The 24,372-nt window shown below is 43.5% G+C and overlaps 2 protein-coding genes across 8 annotated transcripts in view; one reads left to right on the forward strand and one right to left on the reverse strand.

Moving 5' to 3' along the window:
• The window catches only part of sbf1 (SET binding factor 1), a 49,249-nt gene extending 38,431 nt beyond the window's left edge, over positions 1-10,818 (forward strand). For 5 of the 7 annotated variants that reach the window (XM_026362127.1, XM_026362128.1, XM_026362129.1 and 2 more), the window contains 17 exons: positions 1,427-1,563; positions 1,668-1,875; positions 1,980-2,176; positions 2,301-2,438; positions 2,543-2,638; positions 2,992-3,066; positions 3,609-3,781; positions 3,908-4,084; positions 4,219-4,320; positions 4,402-4,587; positions 4,751-4,877; positions 4,962-5,092; positions 5,218-5,562; positions 5,791-5,996; positions 6,183-6,270; positions 6,365-6,496; positions 6,616-10,818. In XM_026362127.1, the coding sequence (XP_026217912.1) occupies positions 1,427-1,563; positions 1,668-1,875; positions 1,980-2,176; positions 2,301-2,438; positions 2,543-2,638; positions 2,992-3,066; positions 3,609-3,781; positions 3,908-4,084; positions 4,219-4,320; positions 4,402-4,587; positions 4,751-4,877; positions 4,962-5,092; positions 5,218-5,562; positions 5,791-5,996; positions 6,183-6,270; positions 6,365-6,496; positions 6,616-6,714 (2,617 nt within the window). In that variant the 3' untranslated portion in view covers positions 6,715-10,818. The remainder of the gene's footprint in view (positions 1-1,426; positions 1,564-1,667; positions 1,876-1,979; positions 2,177-2,300; positions 2,439-2,542; positions 2,639-2,991; positions 3,067-3,608; positions 3,782-3,907; positions 4,085-4,218; positions 4,321-4,401; positions 4,588-4,750; positions 4,878-4,961; positions 5,093-5,217; positions 5,563-5,790; positions 5,997-6,182; positions 6,271-6,364; positions 6,497-6,615) is intronic. The other 2 variants (XM_026362131.1, XM_026362130.1) reach the window with 2 other exon arrangements.
• Positions 8,744-24,198, reverse strand: ppp6r2a (protein phosphatase 6, regulatory subunit 2a). Its single transcript, XM_026362134.1, has 24 exons — positions 23,770-24,198; positions 20,422-20,591; positions 19,140-19,394; positions 18,869-19,055; positions 18,616-18,753; positions 18,466-18,531; positions 18,266-18,378; positions 18,055-18,168; positions 17,743-17,869; positions 17,245-17,397; positions 16,735-16,959; positions 16,577-16,641; positions 16,237-16,352; positions 16,013-16,098; positions 14,984-15,064; positions 14,778-14,875; positions 14,507-14,564; positions 13,891-14,018; positions 13,637-13,761; positions 13,398-13,542; positions 13,124-13,212; positions 12,806-12,998; positions 12,296-12,403; positions 8,744-11,899 (listed from the first exon to the last, which is right to left on the reverse strand). Exons 3-24 carry the CDS (start codon positions 19,364-19,366, stop codon positions 11,851-11,853), a joined length of 2,691 nt encoding a protein of 896 aa, XP_026217919.1. The 5' UTR covers positions 19,367-19,394; positions 20,422-20,591; positions 23,770-24,198; the 3' UTR covers positions 8,744-11,850.
• Positions 24,199-24,372: the final 174 nt, after the last annotated feature.

Genomic DNA, 24,372 nt, shown 5'->3' on the forward strand with positions numbered 1-24,372 from the left:
TTCAGAAACAACAAAGCCCTTCCTTTTTATTTCAATGGAGAAGTGTGTTTACACAGCAGGAGTCGGCACCGCAGGGAGACGTGATGTCATCCCTCCAGAAACTGCATTAGCCAATCACATACAGTGGCAAGAAAAACTTTGTGAACCTTTTGGATTTAGTCATTAGGCTTGGGGCTTTATGTTCAATAAAAATATGAAAACATATAATGTTTGTGTATTTTCAGCAGACTGTGTTTTTCTATTGTTGTGACTTAGATGAAGATCGGAGCACATTTTATGACAAATTAATGTAGAAAACCATGAAATTCCAAAAGGTTCACAAAGTTTTTCTTGCCACTGTATAAGTAGTTGTGTGTCCTGGTGGTTTACTGCGTAACATGAACTGCTGCTTACCTCTAGACTGTCACGGCTAGAGATAAAATCATTGCTGCCGGAGTTGTTCAACGCAGGATCATTAGATGATGTGACACAAGCCCCCAACACAGCCTGCATCAGATTCAGCAAACCATTCAGAACGAGCCAGCTGTTTTATGTTTAACGCTAAGCTTAACTAAGAAGGTGCTGCACATACTGTCACATTGAACTGACTGATATGCTGTCTATGTTCTCATCTAACTCATTCACACCTTCATGTTTGGCACACTAATAAAATTGCAGTTTTTCCCATCAATTTACAAAGTGAAAAAAAAAAGAATTCTGGATTAAATACTGAAATCTTTAAGCATTCAGACCTTTTACTGTGGCTGTGCTGCCATAGTGCATCCTTTATGTCCCAATGTGCTGTGACTGCTACAGGAGAATTGTTTGGAGCAACAACATGGAAGAATGCATAGATGAGATACATTGAGAAAGCATTGCCGAGTCATTTGAGTCAAAGTGACCATGTTTATTACAGTTAGACAGCCTCAAATCTTAGAAATCGGTATGTTTGGGGTCTCATACATTTTACTTTTCTTCTGTATCCTTTTTAATTTGTCTCCTGTTTATTCAAATGGAAACCAACTCTCTGTCCCGTCCCCTTCTCTCTTTTCCTTTCTGGAGAATGAAAGAAGCCTTTGAATGATTCATTAGCGGAAAATGTGGCAGCCCTTTTATCAGGCCCTTTCTTTCCATCTCTGCTGTTCGAGTGTGCGCGAGCACGCATGCTAAAAACCCTCATTCAGACATATTAATTCTGACTCTGGCCCTGTGGCACGCTGAACCAGCAGCACTGAGGCAACTATTGAGTCAGATCAACTCACTGTCAGCTGGAGTTGGACACTGCTTCAAATCTAAATGCGCATTTGTGTGTTAAAAGAACCGACAGGAAGTAGATGCCGAGCAGCTCTAAAATGGGCATAGTGATTCACAGTGTTGAATCAGTACTGTGATGTATTTCAAATTATTCAGCTTCTCTTTCTCTTTGACTTGTTCTTGTCTTCTTAAGAACACTTTCCAAGAACCTGGTGAAGAGCGCCAAGAGGACAATTGGCCGGCAGTACGTGACCAGAAAGAAGTACGTTCCCCCCACCTGGGAGAACAGGAGCAGCTTGCAGTCGGAATTTGATGAGGATGAAATCTCAGGTAATCACAGCTGGAGTTTTCTGCTGACTCCAAAAGAAAAGTTTAGAAACCAATTCCTTGTTCTAATTAAAGACAGTTTACTGAGCTCTGCTGTGTCTAAACAGTGTCTGAGGAGGTGGACCAGACCACTCTCACCCTTTCCTCCACCATACGCTCTTCGGACAGACAGACCATGAGCAACGTGGTGGAGCGGGCGTGTTGTCGTGACTACCAGCGCTTGGGTCTGGGCACGCTCAGTAACAGTCTCACGCGGTCCAAGAACGAGCCCTTCAGGATTTCGACCGCTAACCGCATGTACACCATCTGCAGGAGGTAGGAGACCACTTGGTAGACTTGCTAGATGATGGGTGAGCGGTTTGGAATGTGTGCAGGTTGAATCTCCACGGTGCTTCATATACTGTGTGTATTTGCCACAGCTACCCTGGCCTGCTGATAGTGCCACAGAGCATCCCAGACACAACCATCCACAGAATCTGCCGCTGCTACCGACAGAACCGCTTCCCTGTGGTCTGCTGGAGGAATTCAAGAACTAAGGCTGTCCTACTTCGCTCTGCAGGCCTCCACGCCAAGGGGGTTGTGGGCTTCTTCAAGTCCCCCAATGCTCCCACTGCAGGTACCTACTTATAATGCTAAGGTGTTCTTATCTAGAATGTCCTGATTGATTTGTCACACCTACTCATTTCCTCAGGAAACATACTTCATCACAAGGTTTGTTCTCACAATTCCTCTGTTTGTAGTGCCCTCCCAGGCAGACTCCACCAGTTTGGAGCAGGAAAAATACCTACAGGCCATCATCAGCTCCATGCCCTCCTATAGCGAGAACACCGGAAGAAACACACTCAGCGGCTTCACCTCCACGCACATGAACACCTCTGGTGAGTGACACAGAAGTGTTCCTGTCAGAGGAGCCCCGTCACACCTGAATCCAATCATAAAAGGATGAACCAGACAGTTGTAGAGCTGTTTTGTGTGTTCGCAGACTCTTCAGATAAACTGAGGCAGCCCAAGATCGGTGCTCTGATGAAGCAGGTGATGGGAGCCAAAGAGGACGTTCCTGGAACCTTCAGCAGGGGAGGTGAGACAGTAGGTCCCCATATACTGCTCCTGGTTCTTCATTAGTATCACTAGGTCCTTCAGGATGCTGAATGAGCTGATGCATTGTTCATCTCATCTTCAGAGAATCTGTGTGTGTGCGCATCTTCCTATGGTTGTGTGGACACATTTTAGTTTGTAACCTCCATCTTGAGGACATTTTGTCCAGTTCTCACATCAAGGAGCTGTTTGAGGGTTAAGACTTGATTAAGGGTTAACTTTAGGATGTGTATCATGTTAATGAGTGTCCTCACAACTATAGAACGACCTGTGTGTGAGTGTCATCTGTCATCCATCATTGTTGGTTAATGAGCCGTCTTTGTCATTTGACCTCAGCTCTGGGTCAAAGGGCGAAAGTCATCTCCCTGTCTCAGCCCAAAGTGTCTGGCAAGGCCAGGAACCCTACTAGAGGTACAGTAGGCCACGCCCCCATATCTTTCCCTCCTCCTCTAACCAATCAGATCTCTTTAACCTTAGCGTCAGCGTGTGTTTGGCGTGGTCCCTGGTAGTGTGCTATCTCTGTGGGACTAACGGTCTGTTGTCACCGCTGCTGTGTGTGCATGCTGCTGCTGCAGCTCAGCTGACCAATGTTCGTCGTTTCCTTTTTGATTGTGTCTATGTTGAATGTCGACAACAAGAAAGAGTCTGATCATAATGTAGCTGTCAATCATCTAGATGTAGCGGGCAGGACTCAGTAGCTCTCAATCAATTCTGCCTTGTTTACCAGCATGGCTACACATAGCTGTGAATGTTACACACACCTGTGTGTTCAAAGTGATTCCAGATTATTACACCTCATGTCCTAATAAGCTGGAATGATTCTTTCACTGGCTGCTTAACATGGGCAAGACCTCCAAATGAGGCTCAGTGATTCTGCTGTTACGTCATGTCCCTTTAGAATAGAATAAAATAAAATGACAAAGACATAAAATGACTTTGTGTGGGTCTTACAGGTAAATGGGGAAGTATTCGAGGCAGCGGACGTCTAAGTGCCTACAACCCAGACGTGGGGACGCGTCTGGCTGGGAAAGAGTCTCCGCAGCCCAATGGAGGGCCAAGCGAAGCGCTGTTCCTCCGCCAGCAGAAGGCCTACCTCTACATCATAGGAGACAAGGCCCAGCTTAAGGTGATCCTGATGTTCCTTAACCTGATGCTCAGGAACGGAGTGTGTCCGAAATAAATGACATTAAAAATTGAGCTCTGAAAATATTCCGCGGATGGTGAATGAACTTGAAGGCTGTTTTGGTTTCAGGGAGGAAAGCAGGACTCCTTCCAGCAGTGGGAGGTGGTTCCCATCGAGGTGTGTGACGTGCGGCAGGTGAAAAACAGCTTTAAAAAGCTGATGAAGGCCTGTGTACCGAGCTCCCCGCCCTCTGACCCCAACATGAGCTTTCTGCGCAGCCTTGAAGACTCGGAGTGGATGGCTCTGGTTAGTGCCCACTGGTTTTCCTTCACTGTGTGTGTGTGTCGGTGTTCAGAGCAGTACATTCATGTCCCTGCTCATTTTGCTCTTGGTGTGTTATTTGTTCTAACAACTGTGTGTGTGTGTGTGTGTGTGTGCAGCTGCACAGGGTGCTGCAGGTGTCTGTCCTCGTGGTGGAACTCCTGAATACGGGCTCATCAGTCATGGTCAGCCTGGAGGATGGCTGGGACGTCACCACACAGGTTCGAGTGACGCCAGAAACATTTTCGCGCTGGAAACTGTTCTCGGAGTGAGACTTAGTGTGGCGGCTTTTTTGTGTGCAGGTGGTCTCCCTGGTGCAGCTGCTCTCTGACCCCTACTACAGAACCTTTGATGGCTTCCGACTACTGGTGGAGAAAGAGTGGTTGTCGTTCGGCCACAGGTTCAGCCACCGCGGAGCCCAGACGTTAGCCAGTCAGAGCAGCGGCTTCACCCCGGTCTTCCTGCAGTTCCTTGACTGTGTGCATCAGGTGGGTCTGCAGTCTGACTCAGTTGCTGCGTGGATGGACATATATGGACATAATAACCAATCTCTTAGAGAATGTTTCAAAACAGAAAAACAAATGCGTTGGTGTGAACACACTGAGTAAAGCTTCATCTTCAGTACGCGTGTTTCTGTTCTCCCACTCTCAGATCCACCACCAGTTCCCCATGGAGTTTGAGTTCAGTCAGTACTACCTAAAGTTCCTGGCCTACCACTACGTGTCCAATCGCTTTCGCACCTTCCTGCTCGACTCGGACTACGAACGCATAGAGCTTGGTAAGAACCTCAGAGTCTCAGAGTTACCAGCTCTAGTCAGTGAGTTCCTGTTGTTCTGACGTGTGTGTGTCTGCTCATGCGTAGGAGTCCTTTATGAAGAGAAAGGTGAGAGGAAAAGCCCTCAGGTGTGTAAGTCTGTGTGGGACTACATCGACCGACTCAACAAGAAAACGCCCATCTTCTACAACTACATGTACTCTCCTGAAGATGACGAGGTGAGCCCCTGCTTAAACACACAACAGTCTATTTTTATTCTGTCACAAACTCTCTGGTTGTGATTGGACATTTAACCAAACAGTCATTAGTTGTGGAATTCAAAGTGAGTAATTGTGAATTCCAGGTGCTGCGGCCGTACACCTTCATCTCCAACCTGAAGGTGTGGGACTTCTACATGGAGGAGACTTTGTCGGAGGGGCCGTCCTACGACTGGGAGCTGAGGAGCCGGCAGGAGCACATGGCGGAGGAGACGCCAGAGAAGCCCGACACCAGCGGGCCCAAGTCGCAGCGGCGCATTGTGTGGCCGTGTTACGACAACCTGAGCAAGGCGGTGCCCGACGCCATCACCAAGCTGCTGCAGGACCTGCAGAGTCTGGAGGCGGAGCTGGGCCAGACGTCAGAGAAGTGGAAGGACACGTGGGACAAAATCAAGACCACGCAGAGGATTGAGCCCAAACTGGAGAGCAAGGTGAGACCGAGCTCTTTGTGTCTTTGTCGGCACAGAGCTGCACAGCTGCGAAGAAAATGGACGGTTTGTGCTGCCACCTTTTGGTGAAAAAGCAGAATGCAGCTAGAGAGCCACACTGATCGTTTTCATGTTTCAAAGTGTTTGATGAAACCACTTGGGTTTTCCAAGATTATTTGTTGTTATTATTAGAGCTTCTACAAACTCTCACTGATGCTTTTTCCTCCGCAGCCATCGTTCTCCAGCTCCCTGCTAATGTCGTCCAACCTGAGTCACCAGCGGCGTTCTCAGGGCGTCTACCTGCAGGAGAGTGGCGTGGGATCCTCCATCAACCTGGCTCTGGACTGCGAGGCCAGCGCCACCTCCACACCTGTCGCCGGTCGGCCGAGCACCAGCACCCTCTACAGCCAATTCCAGAGCACGGAGAGCGAGAACAGGTGGGTGCCCAGCACTGCCACTCGTATTCAGAGGATTTGTAGCGTTTGGAAACAACCCGTGTTGCTGAGGAGTGAAGACTGCACATTTAATATAAGAACACGTCATGAGACATTTACCACTTCCACAGTTGCTAGTGTCAGAGAAATGGCAAACGTCAACAATCTGTTTTTACCCTGTCCCAACAGGAGTTTTGAAGGCATCCTGTTTAAGAAAGGAGCGTTGTTGAAACCATGGAAACCACGATGGTTTGTGCTGGACAAGACCAAACATCAGGTAGGAGGGGAATGTACACGCCATGTTGCTTCTTGACAAACAGACATTATGAGTCAGAGCTAGACGGTACCTCTGTGTGTCTCCCCGTCCCCAGCTGAGATACTACGAGAGCCGGCAGGATAAGGAGTGCAAGGGGGTCATCGACCTGGCGGAGGTGGAGTCTGTCACGCCAGGGACGCCCACCATGGGAGCGCCGAAAAACATAGAGGAGAAAGCCTTCTTTGATGTGAGTCTCTTTGTCACAGCAGCAGCAGAACGAGAACCGTCTCCCAATATATCAAACCTGTGTCCATGTGCACACACAACTAATCTCTCCTTTTGTGTGTGTGTGTGTTTTCTTTGTAGCTCAAGACGACCAAACGAGTGTACAACTTCTGTGCCCAGGACAGCCTGAACGCACAGCTGTGGATGGACAGTGTTCAGAGCTGCCTGTCAGACGCCTAGAGCGCAGCTTGGACTCTTAAGGAGCAATGCGACCAGGAACAAATGGGCGGTTCTGCCGAAAACATCTCTGCCAGCCAATCCCAGGGAAGCAGGGAGACGAAGGGGCCTTTGACCACTTAAGCTCTGTTTTGTTCGCTAGTGTTGAACTAATAACCTCGCGTCACAACGTTTCAGTGTTTTTGTTATAAAAAATAAAAGTAAGAAAAGAAAAAAAACAACAACAACAACAACACAGATCCCTGAAGAAGCACTCGCTGTCTTCACACGTCCCCGACAGTCTGACCACTATGTGCGCTGGATGTCAAAGTGCACAAATATAAAGCATATTACAGCACGTCGTTGCATTTCTGTGAGGTGTCCTGCAGCTTGGAGCAGCATGAAGACTTTTTCCAGACTTTTCCCATGTGTTAAAAGTTACTAACCCCGCTTCACCCTTTAAAACACTTTGGAGAGGAATGACGGAAGAGCTGCGGTCGCCCATCACGCCGGCCACGTGCACAACTGCTGCGGAGAAGGACGTACACTGATGGTTGACTGACCAAAACAACCCAGAGACACACACACACACACACACACACACAAGGTGGCAGCAAACGCTCAGAGGTCTCTGCTCTCGTTGCCTCTCACTGCCCGATGTAGCCCACTCACAGTATATATAGAAGGTTTACAGGAAGTGGAGCGTGCTGTTGCACCTGCAGGGGGATGGAGAGGGGAGTCCTCAATGGTTCATGAAGGATTTCCTTTAACTTTTTTTTTTTTTCCTTTTTCCAAAACCTCCAAATTGTTCCAGGAAGATCAATGCTCATCACGTGCCCTCAGCAGACGATGACGACATACTGTGAAAGCCATTATTCAGTCGCAGAGATCAAACCGGGAGAGTGTCAGGTGTCGAGTGTTTACAGAGTGGACAAAACCTTCGCTAAAGCTCAACCCCGCTCCGCTCTTTAATCAACCACTATGAAACATGCCGATTTTTAAGGGACGCTGTAGGAAAAAGGAGGGATTCATTTTGTAGTGACTAAATCTATGGAGATCCAGGGGGGAGGACGAATACTGCACAGGAAAGTAGTCATTTGTCAGCTGATGTCTTGTTCTCATGACGTTTGGTTAGCGACGTGGTCGTCCAGGAAATAAATCGCCACGCGGTCAGCTGCAGTCGCTGGTCCAACGAATGTGGGGATGTGTAATACGGCTGACACCAAACGCCAAAGGACTCAGATGGAGATTAAACACAACAACGTGATGGTCCCTCAAAGGAAGAGAGTGCAACGTGAGCAGGACCCACACAGTTTAGAGAATAAGACAGCAAATGAAGAATACAGTAGTTTGATTTGTTTGTTTGTTTGTTTTTAAAGATGCTCGGAGAGGAAAAGTGACTGTTTACATGTATCCAGGGCTCCTCAGAGCCGAGTCTCAGATACGACTCCTCGTCTGTACGCGTTTCAGTTTGAAACCTGTACAAAGACCAGTTGCAGACAAACAGACGTTTAGCTGGAAGGTTTCAAACGTCATCGCTCGTCCAATGGTTTGTGAGACTCCCTCCCAACACCTCCACCACCACCACCACCACCACCACCACCTCTACTCGCCCCCTGTTCAGCACACACAGGAACCACTCAGACCCACACTTGTTACCACAAACTTTCCGGTGTAAAATATGTTCTACTGCTGTCTTTGTTGAACATAAAATTTGAAATTGTAGATTTTTTTTTTGGTTTTTTTTTTGTCTAATAACTTCTTTGTATATACTACTCCAGATTTGTATGTAACATTTATGGTAGTAATTTATTTAACTTGTCTCCTCGGTAAGAAAGTTCCTCAAGCACCACTTTATTTTGAAATTAGGAATTCAATGTGCCATTTGTTCATTTCTGTATTAATGTGACTAATGCTTTTCTTATTTTCTTTTTTTGTTTGTATGTGAACACGCTGTCCTTACTCAATACCAACCGTTAATGCGAGAGTGGCAATGGTGTGTTTGTGGAAGAGGAAGCCTTTGTGCTGGTTTTTAAAGGCTGGTTGGACTTTCTTTTTTTTTTTACTGTGTTGCTTTCCCACAGTAGTGGGATGTTGTGGATGTGGATTATGTGGATTACAGTCGATTTAATTGAAACGGACACAGAAATCTCACCGGGGCTGGGTTCTGCCGACTGGCCTGCTGACGTGGGACACTGTAACTACCGGGGCTGCCTAAAATCAACTGCACGTCAGGAGCAAGTTCAAATCCTTTCCCCCCTGAGGACCAGATGGTGAGCAGCAGGACAGCGGAACCCGCCTGGAGGAAGACTGTGTCCTCGTGTTGTGACTGTGATCCACATCCAGTCAGACCCCAGCTCATCATTTCACTCTAGTTTACTCATCTCTCTGTGGTAACTCTACAACAGTCAACAGCTAAATTAACCACAACATGACATCATTCTTTTTATTTATTTATTTTCTTTTGTATTAGAAATGACCTTTCTGAGCCGGGTTACGTTGTCAATCATATCAGTATAGTTTTTAGAATCCAAATAAAACCATGGGTTTAAACGTCCGTCTGTGTCGTCTGTGTGCTGCAACGGTTACAGCTCGGGTCACACATTTATTTTTGCTTGACTCGTCAGTTTTGTGGCGTCTTACCTATTGTAATTTTATAAGGACCAGGCAGAGTGTAGTAGAGTGTGTGTAGCAGAGCAGGGAGAGAGAGTCGGGGTCAGTGCAGAGTATTTGTTTTACCACACTGACTGCAACACCTGATCCCCTTCACACCTCAGCTGTCCACTACAGCCAGTCTGACCTGTGCGTTTTCACTTTCGTAAACACAACACTAGTCTAGAATGAGCATTTCCTCCAGTGTGACAGCTCCGTGCATCTTGTACGACTGGAAAATGACGTGAGTTTCTCTAAACTCTCCGGCAGGTGGCAGAGTGGTATCAGGCTTCAGTAGTTTCTACTTCTACCTCTTATGGTTCAGGAGCCAAAACGGGACTATTTTCATAACTGTCCACACGATGGCGCTGTTGTATATGAGGCCGTTTCATCACTGTAGCATTTAGAGTTTGAGAAGATAACGTCAACACTCCCGGAGACTTCCCATTCAAAGAAATAAAGTCAAAGATGCCTGCACTAAAAATAGGAACCTCTTTCCTCTGGGAGCTTTAGATTTGAGCAGTTGAACCATGGTAATGTTAATGGTTGTTAATGGAATAATATGAAATAGGTAAGATAACTATAATCTGTGTTGACAGACTGAATTTTGGAAATAGAAGCTGATTCATATCTGCTCCTTTGATTGGCAGTTTTGGACCAAAGCCCACTGTGCGACTTCAAAGTCGAGGCGTCGATACCTTTTATACATTTGCAAGATCACAGAAGATGCAGCCGCTCAACTTGAGCTCTCGGCAGCGTTTCTACACGGACTTGATGTTTGGCTTCCTCTTTGCATAACAGAGCTTTAAGTTGTGCTTCTCGTCACGTACATTCAGCTGTGACCTCAACTCGCGATATTAAGAACTGCAGGTGGTGAAAGAACTAAATTCACCATCTACAACTAGAACAGGGTGCAGACTTCGTAAACTGAATGTCCTCGTCCAGGCAGCTGAATGCTGGAAAGACACAACCAGACGGGCAATGTGAGGTTTTTGGTATTAATGTGGTCAACCAGACACTTTTAATTTCAATTTCTTTTTTTTTTTAACAATGATCGTAGAACCTGATCGCTGTCAAATGATTTAAGTAAGTACACCAAAGAGGCCTGGAGCTCTGCAGAACCCAGACCCTGCCCTCTATCCAATTCTGCTGCTCAGAGAGAAATAAAATTAAACTAAAATAAAAATAATAATAATAATAATAATAATAAAAAAAAATACAGCGTCACTCTTACCAGATGCCACTCCCGCCCTGTAAGTGCTCGGTGGAGAGAGAGAAAAAGAAGGAACAGACAACAATAGTAATCTCAAGATTGCTTGTAAAATTACTTTTAAATGTAGATAATATTTGTATATAGGTAGATAATGTTTGGTTGATTTAAGGGGGGTAGTAACAAGAACTTAAAGGTCAATACAATCAGAAGGTCTCAGCTCACTAGCTAGGTCAACAGAGAACTGGTTATACATGCACTTAAAAGAAAAAAAAAAAAAAAGAATTAAAATCAGAAACCTCAAGTTAAGATTAGATCCAAATTGTGTTTTGTCCCAAGCTAACACCCGATGAGTCTCGGCTAGGCTGATTCTTTCTCATTTTTTAAATAAAATGGCTAATTGACATTATTGCACATGAGCAAAAGACAGTAATACTATTAGAACTCTGTTCGTTGACCCGTCCCTACTCCACGACGGACCCTCCTGAAGCACTTCAAAACATTCAAAAACCTGGTGGTTTGACGACGACAAGGTGTTTCATCAACAGCAACCGAAGAGGGAAGGAAAAGAAAAAAAACAAAAACTAATTGAACAGCGTTGATATCTGAGAGAGAGGACAGATGAGACACAACCAGCAGAGATGAGGGTAGAACACTCGCATTGTGCTATAATGTACAGTAAATGGCTGCATAAGTGCTTTTTCATAAGCTTGAGAAGGGAAAAAAAAAAAAAAAAACGTTTCAAAAACAGGTATTTATTGTTGAGGCATCATTAAAAAGTTAGCCTGTGCTATCCATTCAGGGGAGACGATGTAAAGTCCCTAACATCGGGCTTCCAACACCTTTGAGCAAGTGAAGGGGGGGAAATCTTTGAGGACATAAAAAAATAATGATGATGATGTTACCCCTCGGATTCTGTCGTTTCAAAGATCGCTGCTACATTAAAACCGCACGTAATTATGTGCAACATCGGGGAGGGGAAGGCAGGGGAGGGGAGGGGAGGGGGGGGGGCTTTGAAGATGATTCCTCTACACTCCGTTCTCTCTGTTGCTTTTTTTTTTTTGTTTGTTTTAAACATGTTCCGCCGCCTCATTGTTGGTGTTGATTGGCAGTGTCCAGGTCCGAGAACATGGCAGAGTGATTCAGTAAAAACACCATAGTTGCTGTGAGGTTTGTTTTTTTTTGTTTTGTTTTGTTTTTTAAGAGGGGGGGTGGGGTTTGGGGGGGGGGGGGTCCCTCTGCTGGAGGCTGACAAGTCCACGACACCGTCGCCGATGGATTTCAGGGGCGGGTCGCGCTCATACGGGTCCGTTGACCGACATTTCCTGGGGCGATGGTGTCTCCTCTCTGTTAGGGGGACGGAGGGGAAACCGTCAGATCTGCACCACCCTGGAGGTGGAGCTGAGAGAAAACACTGCTGCTCAGGCTTTTTAGGAAATGGTAAAAAAAAAAATGGAACCTCTGTTTTTAGTCAGCAGCTACGATTAAAGTTTGACAAAGAACAAAACTGTCAAACTACTTTTTCCAGCTCCACGTTGTTAACATCCTACTACAGTGATGAGTCATCAAAAGCTGCCACTAATGATTCTCATGAAGATCAGTTCATTCAGCTTTTCTCAATATTTAGTCCATAGAAACATTGATTTTTCATTTTTATTCGGTCATTATCACTGCAAATATGTGTCAATCATTTCTGACTCGAGAATTCAATCAATCAAACGTTTGAGCAACACGTGCACTTACTTCCTGTCAGTCTGTGTGTTTACAGGTGAACCGTCAGCGGGCTGCTGCTCTGATGCTTTCGGAGGATCTGACAGAGAGAGTTTCTCCAGAGACACTGGACTCTCCTCACTGCAGGGCGAAACACAGACAGGTACGTTAAGAGAGCGACTACTCGTTTCTCATGAACATGCTTTCAGTTTCGGTTTCCCCAGCATTCAGTCGTGATCACGTGCCTCATGAAGTTATTGCACCTTTTTCCTACAGCTCATCTAGATATTGATGCTTGTGAATCTTGGTTTAAGCTGAAGTTTCTACAGAGTAGCAGAGAAGCTCCCAGGATATACTTTACTTAGAACTGCAAAACTCAACGAATCCAGTAATTTCACATCCCAATCCAGTCTATAATTACTTCAATGTGGTAATTATGTTTCAAATATAGACACACACACACACACAGAGTGGACTGGTCAACAGAGGAGGTTTTCGCCACCCAGCATCTGACAGAAAGCTTTTCAGCTACATGATACAAACCTTTTGAGGTCAGCTGTCTTGTTGCCAGGAGTGGCGGTTGTTTCCGAGGTGATGGCTGTGGGAGGGGAAGCCCCAGCATTTTTGTCATCCTCTTCGCTGTCTGATCCCCCTGAGGAGCTGCTGTCAGAGGCCACGAGAGGAGCATTCTTCCCTTCTCCCTCTGGCTGAGCACCAGTGGAGGCTCTAGCATCAGCTGACACACACAAAACAAAAGGAAAGCGTGTAATGAGCGACGAATGTGCCGAGTGATTGTTAAACTGTTTTGTGGAAATCTTTGTGTCCATTCAGAGAGGACACAAGATGCAGGCAAACACTCACCACCCTTCTCGTGGTTTTGTTTGGCTTGTTTATCCGCATCACTGCTGCCCGAGTCCACAGGAGAGCTGCACCTAGGATCAGTCTCTGTTCTGTAGGAAACCACAAGGTACACAATGAGAATCAACATTTTCAGATTTAGTTTTGTCCTAAACTGACCTAAACTGGTTTCTGGAAAAGTCAGTGGACTGATAAAATAGTGGGTCTCTGAAGTATTAGACCAATAAAGTATAAAGATTCACAACATGTTTTAAAGCAGCCTAGGAGATCTGCTCACCCCGAGAAGGGCTGGAACTCAGTGAAGTTGGCCCAGCCTGTTTCCTGTGTCTCCGGCCCACCCCCAGCTGAGCTGTCCCACACCGCTGGGACTTGGGATGCTACAGTCCCTCCAGAGTCCCTGAAATTCGCTGTCCATCCTGGACCTGGGAACAATACAAAGGACTTTTATAAAGCACTGCTCCCAGCCTGAAGCCACGCTTGGCTGTGTTCTGTGTACGTCTGCTGTTTCTCATCTACCTGTTTCTGATGTGTTCTGCTCGGAGTCTTCGTCCTCGTCGGATTCTGATCCGTGGTCCCGCTCCCTGCCTCCGTTCTCCAAGCTGCTTCTGGAGCTTCCCTCTGAGGTTTGAGAGACCCCAAACCTGGAAAAGACAAACAATGGAGACAAATTGGAGAAAGATGAGAAGGTTAATAAAGGACAAAAGTACTTGACATGTACAGAGCAGCACTACGGGGACCAAACGTAGAAGGAAAAAAGTCTTCAGGTGAACCTTGTTCTGGATTTTGCTTGAGTTGCATAGTTGATCTCCTTCTCCTCCCAAATGTCCTCTTCCTCTTCAGCATCATCAAACTGGCGTATCCTCTCTTTACAACAGGCTTCAAAAGCAGCTGCATTGGCCTGTGTAGCAACAAGACACCTGCATGTTTCAGCTTTGGCCAAACAAAGACCTTATGTCTTACATATTCTGACAAGCTGAGTCACACTAGAGGAGCTTTTAGAGCACAATTTTAAAAATAAGTGAAAACAGAAAATTTAAGCTCCTGGATCCGTGGTTGACATAGACTTGGTGGTGTTACCCTTACCAGTGTTGACTGTTCATTTACCCTTCAGTGACAGTAGCATTCGCAACAGTAGGAGTAGGAGTGTAACAGGTTTTAAATCAAGGCTGAAACTTGGAGACACATGTCCTTGATCTTGTGTCGTGGTTCTGGAATCCCAGGATTCTGATATTTCTTGTTGTAGCTAGCTTTGTGTTTGGGCTTTAAGCTAAGAAAGTACCATTTTGTCCAGAGTACGATTAGTAGCAGCATTAGCTTTAGTATCTGTACACAGTTACACAACTTTCAAGTAATAGACTAAAACACAAGCACCTGCAAAACACTTACACTGTTATCATCAGCATCTAGATTGAAGTTTATTTCGGCAATTCTGTCGAATGTGGCACTAAGGACAGAAAACAGGTAGAAACAGGTAGTATTAAACTGCAGTAGGTTAATGTGCTCAGGGATCAACATAAGACACCAGAACGCAATATTAATCTTATATGACATACATCAAAAATTGTTACTGTAAGATAATCAAGACTTTCTGCTGAGGTTTGATGCCAAGTAGTAAACCGTGTTCTCTCACAACCTGTGAGACACTTTTAGAACTTACTTGATATTTTCATCATGCTCACTGAATTCCTCATCATTGAACCCGAACTGATCCACAAAGTTTGCGGTCATCTGTTGAATCTGATAGTCAGAGAAGGCCTGGGAAGGTCAAGAGGATGCTAAGTAAAGCTGATGTATTTGAAGACACAGGATGTTATGGGGACGTGACCTCATTATAACTAGTTGGCATGTTCAGTCGATTCCTACCTGCTGTAGCGACAGATCATTGGGGAAGGGACTCTCCATGTCGTCATCCTCACTGGACGAGTGTATGTTGTGGGTGCTCACCTGAGGACACAATGTGAAGGTTTGGTGAACTTTGTTCAGTTTACTACAGGTCTTATAATATATACAGTTAGGTTGAGAGGTATTTGGACAATAACAATCTTGCTCTTATACTCCTTCAAGGTTTGAAATAAAACAATCAAGTGTGATCAGGAGTGTACAACCCTGTACACCTCGGCTTTCCTCGTGCTACTTCTGTTAGCAATCACATCATTATTAAAGAGTGAGTCTACCATATTTTACATGTGTGGCAAAGTCTAATCTTAATTGTCTTCTGTAGCCTTTTGCTATTTAAAAATGTAGGAAACTGTTGATTTGGCCATGTTTTGCCATGCTTATAATAGATTTATGTTATATTATTTTTCCAGCCACCTTTACTTGCTTTGAGATCTCTCTGGACTTCATATTGGTCAAATGCTGCCAAATGCAAACTCAATACGTGCCATCAACTCCACATCCTTTATTTGCTTCATGTTAAAGTAGGGAATGGACTGTGTCTGCTCAATTAACTTCTTGTCAGTGAATTTTCCTCGTACTTCTGAGCTTCTTTTGCTAAAAATGGCAAATGCCACATTTTTGAGAAAGCTCCTCATCTTTCAACTCCATTGTGGTGCTGTATATAGGAACAATAATAGAAACTGTCAATGTCCAAATACTCCACATAGTATACGCACAGTATAGTATTATCAGGGCTACTATTCTTTATTAATGAAAAATACTATGGACCTTAGTTGCTTATGTCTTCAGATTTATTATATATCTAATTTGCCAGGAAAATTCGTTATAACAATTAGTTGAGAAGCTGGTGATCTTACACTGTGCCCATGTGCATTTTTTTCTGAACAAGTGAAGTTACAAAGAAGCATTTTTATGCAGAAAAAAGAATTGATCATAAATAAATAATTGAATTGAATTATCAGAATAGAGTTGTGCTACTAAATATTATCTCACCAGTTCTACCGTGTTCTTCCTGTTCGTTTCTCTCAGGGTCTCGTCCACGAAGCTCTCCCAGCGACCTATGCAGTCTTCTGGCAGCTCTGTGAGAGCAGGGACATACAGTTTTTCCCAAATTTCTCATTTAAAGGACCAACTTCCCTCTGGGATTAATAAAGGTTTTTGAATATTGAATCTTGGATAACTTGTCTGGGACCTGGCCTACTTCAATATATGGTTACCTTTAATGAGGTCAGTGATCTGGGCCTGTACTGGTCCTTTCTCCAGGTTCTGGACCACCATGTTGGCAATTCTGGTCAGATGACCCATATTGCCTCTCCTGGTGCCCCCCTCAGACCTGTGAGTCACAGATACATACATAGAATTAATACGGTAACAATGCTGCAATAACAATAGTGTCAACAGTTCTCACAAATCTGTGATGTCATCAATACGTTATTTTCAAGGAGCCCATAACCACAAATGCGGCTGCACATAAATGATGTAGAGTTAGAAACTGTGTTGTTTGAATATAAATCTGTGTAAGCCCATTGCAGACCAATCAATGACAGAGTCTCTTACTGTATTTTATCATTCTCCTCCCAGGCATCAAGGATCCTCTGTACCAGTCGACACTTCTGGAAGAGCTGAGGGTACAACAGAGACATAGAATGAAGATGAAAAAATACAAAGAAAATGGTGTGATAAGCTCAGTATACTGTGCTGTTTAAGCCACCTACATGCGCCACAAGGGCATTGTGGATAGAGGTCTGTGGGTCACTGCTCCCGCCTGTCTCCACTGCTTCCTCCTGCACCTGAGGGTTAGACTCTGCAGACTTCCCATCGTGGTTCTGGAGGCCTGGGCTAGGTCGGTCCTCCGATGAAGGGTGGTTCAGGATAGCCGCTACACACAGTTCCACTTGGAAGTGCAAAAAATTATTCCAGGAGTATTTAAAGAACAGATCCTGTAGAAAGAGAGAGATATAAACCAAGTGAGTGAGCACACACAGATCACAATTTAAAATCTTTTGTTTTGAGGTGTTGCTGCAACGCCGTGCTACCAAGACTCATAACCCTGAGCAAATCTCACACAACTTATTCCGGTTTACAAACAGAATCAGGTAAAATATCCTCTAAAAACCTTTTAAAATGTATGACAGCTCAAACACATCTTGCTCGGTATGTGTGCTACAGCAAAAAGGTACAGCTACAGAGTTTCAATATCCAGAGCCACATTAAGATTTTTCTACCAGTAGTAGGTCCATGGTGGCAAGATTGCAAAGCTCCTGGCAGAGACTAGGGGCAGTGGTCTGCAGCAGGGCGGCCACCAGCCGGGCCACATGAAGGCGGGCGTTCCCCAGTGGCTGCTCTAGAACGCCAACGGTCGTCAATATTGCACTTTTCTGTTAATGGAATAAGAAATGTACATCAACTTGTATTACAAAGGTAGTAGTGCTGATATTAGTGGTAATTGTGTCAGAGTCACAAAACTATGTTTTGATACAGCATGAGTTGCAATGTTATAAATGTACACAGAGGGCTGCAAAACCTTCAAAGTGTGTACTGCCAATTCACCATAGGTTACTGCACTATTTCAACATAAGACTTACACATGATAAGTTAATAATAATGGGACTGACTACAATCTACTGGGGATTAACTATGATCACTTTCAAAATTGTGTAATTAAAAACATCTTTGTGTTTATGTTTTGAAACTAACTGATTGGCATTGAAATATGGTTTCACCTTGGGGGGATCCAGAAGAAGCTGCTGGAAGTCCTTTAAATGGGGCTCAATGGCATTTAAAATACTGCTGTTGACAGTGTAAGACCTTTCATAACCCTGAGAATACAGATCCATCAGCCCTTCCAACCTAGGAGAAACAAGCAGACAAAAACATTAGAAAACTAGACTTGAAATTATAAAAAGAATTATAAACACAATTAGCATGTGGATTTATTGCTCAGAAGATTCATGACTCAAGAGAAAATTAAATTAAGTAAAAATAGGATAGGTGTCCCAAAAATTAAAAGCTTTAGGTGAAACACATCGACTCACCCAGACCTCCTGGTCTCCAGCAAAGTAAGTAGCACTTGAGTTCCGTTAACGATGGAGGCCTCGCTCCTCTCCCCTTCAAACATGTTCTTGAGGAGCGATGCTACACTCTCCTGCCTGAAACACAAATTATCTGTTAGATTTTGTGTTGTTAAAAAAAATAGCACTGGTAAAATTTACTTTTCCTGGGACATTAATTGGGTTGTAAACTTACGACTCTAGTACAGCCAATAGTGGGTCAGCCTCCACATTTTCCTGCATCTGATTGGCCTGATCTCGACTAAGGCGGATGATATCACAAAGCGTTTGGGATGCATTTGATTGTCTCTGAAAGGTAAATCGCTGAATTAACAGGAAGTTCCTTAAATTTACGCTCTGAAAGTGTCTTAATCTGACAAAGACCTGACCACTTACCTCCTCATCTTTACCAGTGTGGATGAGTTCTGTGAGTCTCTGTACCAACTTCTCTTCATTCAACCACTAGGAGGAGGAAACCGCATGGAGTGCATTAGTTACTTGAAAGGTTTGTTTAAATGTTTACCCTGAAGAGGTCACATAGCTTACATGGAGGACCTCCTGTCTCAAGGGGGCAGGCTCCACACAGCTGATGAGTCGAAGCAGCAAGTCCATCATGGCAGAGGCATCGATATGTTTCAGCACCAGACCAATGAAGCCCTCTTTCTTCTTTAGAAAGGTTATAAGCTGGAAACATACAAAGTGCTTTTGTTTTCACATGGTAGTTCAGTAAGACTAACAGTGCTGTCCACATGCTCTATTCAAGGAACTTTTTCTCAAGCCATAATGTGATTCAATGTACCTGTTCAGTTTTCCTGGCGATGAGATTGCCAATGGTTTTGCTGAAAAAGCTTGCAAGTAACGGGTTAAGAGGCGGTTCCTGCTCCAGGAAGCGGTACAGCATCTCAAGGAGAGACTCATCTCCTCCCAGCTTATCATTTACAATGGACACATCTGAAGTCAGGAGCTCACAAGCAATATTGGGGAATCTTATGAGAAAGAAAGAGTGACAATAAGAACAGTAGGGTTCGTTTTGGTTATTTTTGCTTTAGTCACCACTGTGGGGGACTTACTTAAAGCGGCTCCTCTCCTCCAAGTCAGCGGGAGGCTCTGTGGTGATAAGGGTGACCAGTTCCTGCATGCAGTGGTCCTGGGCGAGGAAGAGCAGCAGTCGACGGTTTTGGGCCTTGCACTCCTGCAGCACGTCATCCTCCTCCATTAGCTCTCTCAGCGTCACGTCCTCCCTGTCCAGCAGTTGGTCAATGTGGGAGGTGGTGTGCAGGTCAAACTTCCAGAACATGGTGGCCGCTGGGATGGGGGACACAGCCCTGGGTGGTAGGACAGCAGAGAAAATATATGAATAAGGGGAGAGAACCTGATTTAAAAGAATAACATAGTCAAAGGTAAACAACATCATGGAGAAGAAAGAGCGTGGGGTTAAATGTTGTTAGAGATATAATCACTTCAAGTGTTTTGACCCCTTAACTTTTTACACATTTAAGTAGGAATTGAAAAAACGGACACTTTTGCCCTTCAATCTACAATAAGTAACCAATTATGAGAAATGTATTATCATTAATAATATTAATGCTAATAATAATAATAATAATAATAACATATATCAACATAAAGAAAGAGAAAGTGAAATCCCTATTTTATAAAGGGTAAGCAGACCTTTCCAATCCAGCACTTTGCAGAAGCCACTTCAGCAGCAATTGCAGCTTTAAGCCTTACTGAAAACATGTCTACAAGCTTTGGCACAACCTGGAGGCCAACATGCTCCTGGTAACACTCATAACTTCAGAATTGGTATTAAACCTTTGCCCTGATCTATGCCTGAACAAAAATGTTATCATAGAGATTTACAGAGAGTTCCCTGGAGTTCCTGCGTGGGCCCAACACACAAAGTTAAGGCCTTTCTAAACAATGCACAATCATTTCACTTTGTCACAGGTGGATACATAAAGAACAGTTAGGCATACAGGATGCACCTGATCACAATTTAAGCCACAACAAAGGACCTGAAAACTTTTAAAGAGATTTATGAGATATTTAAGAAATTTGCAAGTTATCCCACATTACTGAGTAACTGGAGCCATTAAATAAAAAGAAAATTGTCTAGGCCTAACAAAAACTAAATAAGTTACTGGGATTAACTATGAAGTCTTGCTTTGAGTATCTGTATCATAGGGATTCTTCCACCCCTATCCATCAAATCTTCTCCCCATCAAAACTTATTTGCTCAATGTGACTTTTAAAAACTTACATTTGCTCATTTGTTTATGTTTTCATAATAAATGAATACTATGTAAAAAATAAAAATGTATAGCAAACATGGGGAGTGCTCATACATACCAGTGGATGAAATGTGGATATCTTTAATCAGACCGCCCCCACAGGCAGGCAGGCATTTGTGTTTGTGCAGACGACAGAGAGTGTGGCGAGGTCTGGCATTTATCAGCATGGGTCTCCTCTTAAAATGCAGGCCTCTTTAGGAGTTAAGACACCGAGAGGCTCACCATAACCTGCGCAACATGAAAAAATAAAGATCCACTGTTATCATACCATTCAGACATCATTTTGGAGTCACACAAATACTGTAGGTGAAGGTATACACACAAAGTTGAATTTTAGGCACAGTGAAGTTTTAGGCACTTGAGATGTTTAGATTCTTGGTCAACACACAACACAATCATCAAGAAGTCTGATTAGTTTGTGTAAAATGAATTCTGCAGGCTGACAATGATCCTAAAGACCCTCAGTATCTCCAGCGAAAAGAAAAATAAGAAGTCTAACAAACAAAACTATGACCCATGCAGACACTTGATCTCAACATTATCAAGTCATTCTGAGATTAGTCAGAAGCAACTGAGTGAACCTTAATCCACAGAAGAATTAGTTGCCGAGTTTCTAGGGATGCTAGTTATGGACAAGTTCTAAATTTGTAAAGAACCTGATGCAATTCAATAGTCCTCAAAAACACCATAGTGAGATGTGCAGATTAAAAAATGTTCTCTTGGTGTTAAGGGGCGTTTTGGTCTGTACATTCTCTTTAGTTTATAAGTAGGTGCAGTATTTTGGCAGAATGCTAGTTTGGCGGGTTTTAATTTATTTTCCAGCCACAGGTACAATTACAGTTAATATTTATTGCTAATGTATTAAAATTCAACTTTGAACTATAACTGCTTGTTCCCAAAAGTAGTCAATGTCTTTACAATTTCTAAAAGCAACTTTTTCTTTGCATAGATAATAAACTAAACACTACAGGACTACATGCAAATACTGTGCTCTGTATGAAAAGAGTGTTATACAGTGCTAGACTTTTTAAATGTAGCATACTGTACTTACAATGCTTTACAAATGTAGAGCCACGAAAAACAAAGTAAAAACAGTTACTGTGTATTGCATTTGACCAATGTTTTTAGTCACATAGTTTACAGTATTAAGTACACAACATATACTGTATATGCAGAGATATGTGCATATATTTATGTATGTTTATAATGAATGTGCATTTGTGAATTTTAATTATTGCATTGTTTTCTGCCTCCTTTAAAATAAAAGCATGCTGAGCTCTGTGGGCTTTACAAATAAGAATCATTCCTGAAATGCATATTAGGCTATGGTATACCAGTGTTTAAATACTAAAAAGTATCTACAAACTTACTAAAAACATACATATATGTGCATGCTTGTCACTTAAAACTTATACAACTGCTGAAAGAGATTTGGTCAACATCTCCATCTCATGTCTCAGCCACTGCAACAAAGTCTTTGAAAGCCCTGCTATTAGCTAATGGAAAAAGTTGAATGCATCTAAAATGATGTAGAAGTATTTCAAGCTTTTGTGACTGTGCGTTTAGTTTGCTTTTTACTCATGTGGTTCCTCTGGCAGCTCATCTAGACAACCTAAAACAACATTGGTAACAACAAACAAATGACTCTGCTGGCTTTGTTGCATCTAACAAGCCTCTCTGAGCAACCCATTATCAACTGTTGATCATGGAAGTAAAACTGAAGGAGGAAATACAAGTGCTTCCTCCTTTTTCCTTTTCCCTTTTTCCTGATGAGGGGCCGTGCCGTGCACATGCAGCAGCGGCCATCTGGCATACATTTACAGAGTACACAAGTGCAATAATAACCAGCCGAACGCTCCCTGTGGACACTGAGCAGGAAAGCAAATGCTTGACTTTACATCCAAAATAGAACCCACCAGAGGCAATCTCAACGAAAACAGTCTACTGGCACACAGAACAGACGATGAAAAGGGGAACAATAGCACACATAAAGTGCATACATGTGGATGTTGTGAACCAACAATAGTCTGTAATTAGGCAAGTTAAAACACAGCGAAATGAGGCAAAAGGGATTTCCACCTATACTTTACATATAATCTCAGTGCAAATAACAGTGCCATTTGGAATTTTTAACATGTTGTACTAGATATATATATATATATATATATATATATATATATATACATTTTATCTGTGATATGTTCTAAGAGCCATCTGTAAGAAGAAAGGTCACTAATTTTGCACATTTTGTAATACTAATATTTTCTAGCTTATCATCACATTGTAGTATTGATTATCTTTGGGTTTGATGCCTAACAAGAATCATAAGTCCTTGCTTTATACGTTGATAACTTCAAATGGGCTGTTGCTATTATTTCTTACATATGTTAATTAATGATGCGTCAGTCTGTTTTAATATAGCAGATCACTTTAGTAACAAAAACATGACACCTGAACCTCTGGTATATATACTTTTGGTGCAGATGGAGGCCCCCACGGGAGTCCCCAGTCCCTAAGACTGTCTAACAATGAGATACGTGCTGGTGTGAAGCTAAACAAATGATAACTGAGCTGCCATTGCCTTGGCTTGAAGTGCACATCAACTGACTTGTGGCAGGGGATCAGATTTCTGTTTACTTCAACTCCAGGAGGCAACACTACCATAAAATATAACGCAAAATATAACGTAGGTAAGGCAGATTAAGGTTATTGCAGTCATCGCGGTTAATTAGCTACACTACAAATAGCCCGATGTCTCCATCTTTTCTGTAACTAACGTTAATGGGCTAATTAGCCTGAGCGATGTAACGTTAGTTGTTATAACCTAGTTAAGTAACAGCAGAGCTTCGTTGCTGCTGGCCTCAGCCAACTCCGAATGGTTCCACTGAACACTACTACTCAACTAGCTATTTAGTTAACTACTTGGTAATAACGAGCATTTAAACGATATGCAGTATTAGGGAAGAAAAATAGGGAAACTAAATTAGTTGCCCGGCTACAATGGGTAATATTAAACATAACTTATAGTGTAGCGTTATGCAGCGTTGACGGTAACTAGCGTTAAGTAACGTTAAACCAACAGCTAACGTTAAACAGATTCCTTTGGCAAAGTTAGCCGATTAGCCAATGTTATGTAGCATAGGTTCTTCGTCGGTGTTATTTGGTTATTTATAGGCACAAAACTTAGAAAGTTAGCAAACTGTTTAGCTAACATTCGTGTTAGTTCCTCCTTTCCTCTGGTTAGCACGCGAGCTAATTAGCAACTCACAGTTTACGTGTACCGAGCTGAGTTAGCCAACTTAAATAGCTCTCCAACTTAGGTTCAACTTTATCGATGCAGCAGCAGAGTTAACGTTAGGTTAGCTAGTTGCTCAAACTCACGACGATGCTATCGTCAGAAACTTACCTTGCTTGAAAGTCCTCAGCCTCTCCTTCCGTCTTTATTAGATTGTTAGTGGACTTTTTGTTCAGGCAGCCAGCTACCAAGTCACTAGCTATCCGGCTAACTATTAGCTACTAGCTGTGATAGCTAACGTACATTAGCCTATGAGCGAATAGTGATTTGTTTTGACGAAGGGGTCAGTCTGCGACAACACAGGCTACTGTTAGCTAGCTCAACTTAGCTAACGTTAGTCAATGTGGCTTGGAAGTCTATCACACAAATCGTCTACCAATGTTAGTGGCTACCTGACATTAACGGAAACGCCAGCTATTTCTGATATAAAGTGAACGAATCGTACTCACGAACAGAGTAATTCAAACGCGGGGCTAAGTTTAGCATGCAAAGCAGGAAAAACTCAGTCATATTTTTCGAATCAAAATGGCGACATGGTTACGAGAGCGCGCAGTAGACCCGGGGGGGGGGGGGGGGGGGGGGGGTGCGCATCAAATTCAGTGCACTGAAAGTGAACTGCTCAGCAAAACACTGAACGACACCACAGAGCTCCACTGCTATAGCTTCTATCATATTGAATTTTCCTCTGAGGGAACCCATATGTGACCTAATAAA

The sequence above is a fragment of the Anabas testudineus genome, chromosome 23, assembly GCF_900324465.2.
Source record: "Anabas testudineus chromosome 23, fAnaTes1.2, whole genome shotgun sequence".
NCBI lineage: Eukaryota > Metazoa > Chordata > Actinopteri > Anabantiformes > Anabantidae > Anabas > Anabas testudineus.

Excerpts from the sequence above, each read along its gene's own strand:
- ppp6r2a (XM_026362134.1), bottom strand. The coding sequence starts at position 19,366 with ATGTTCTGGAAGTTTGACCTGCACACCACCTCCCACATTGACCAACTG. Across the intron at positions 18,169-18,265 it reads CTATTGGCTGTACTAGAGTC|GCAGGAGAGTGTAGCATCGC; the intron begins GTAAGTTTACAA and ends TTTGTGTTTCAG. Across the intron at positions 17,398-17,742 it reads TTCTTCTGGATCCCCCCAAG|AAAAGTGCAATATTGACGAC; the intron begins GTGAAACCATAT and ends TTCCATTAACAG.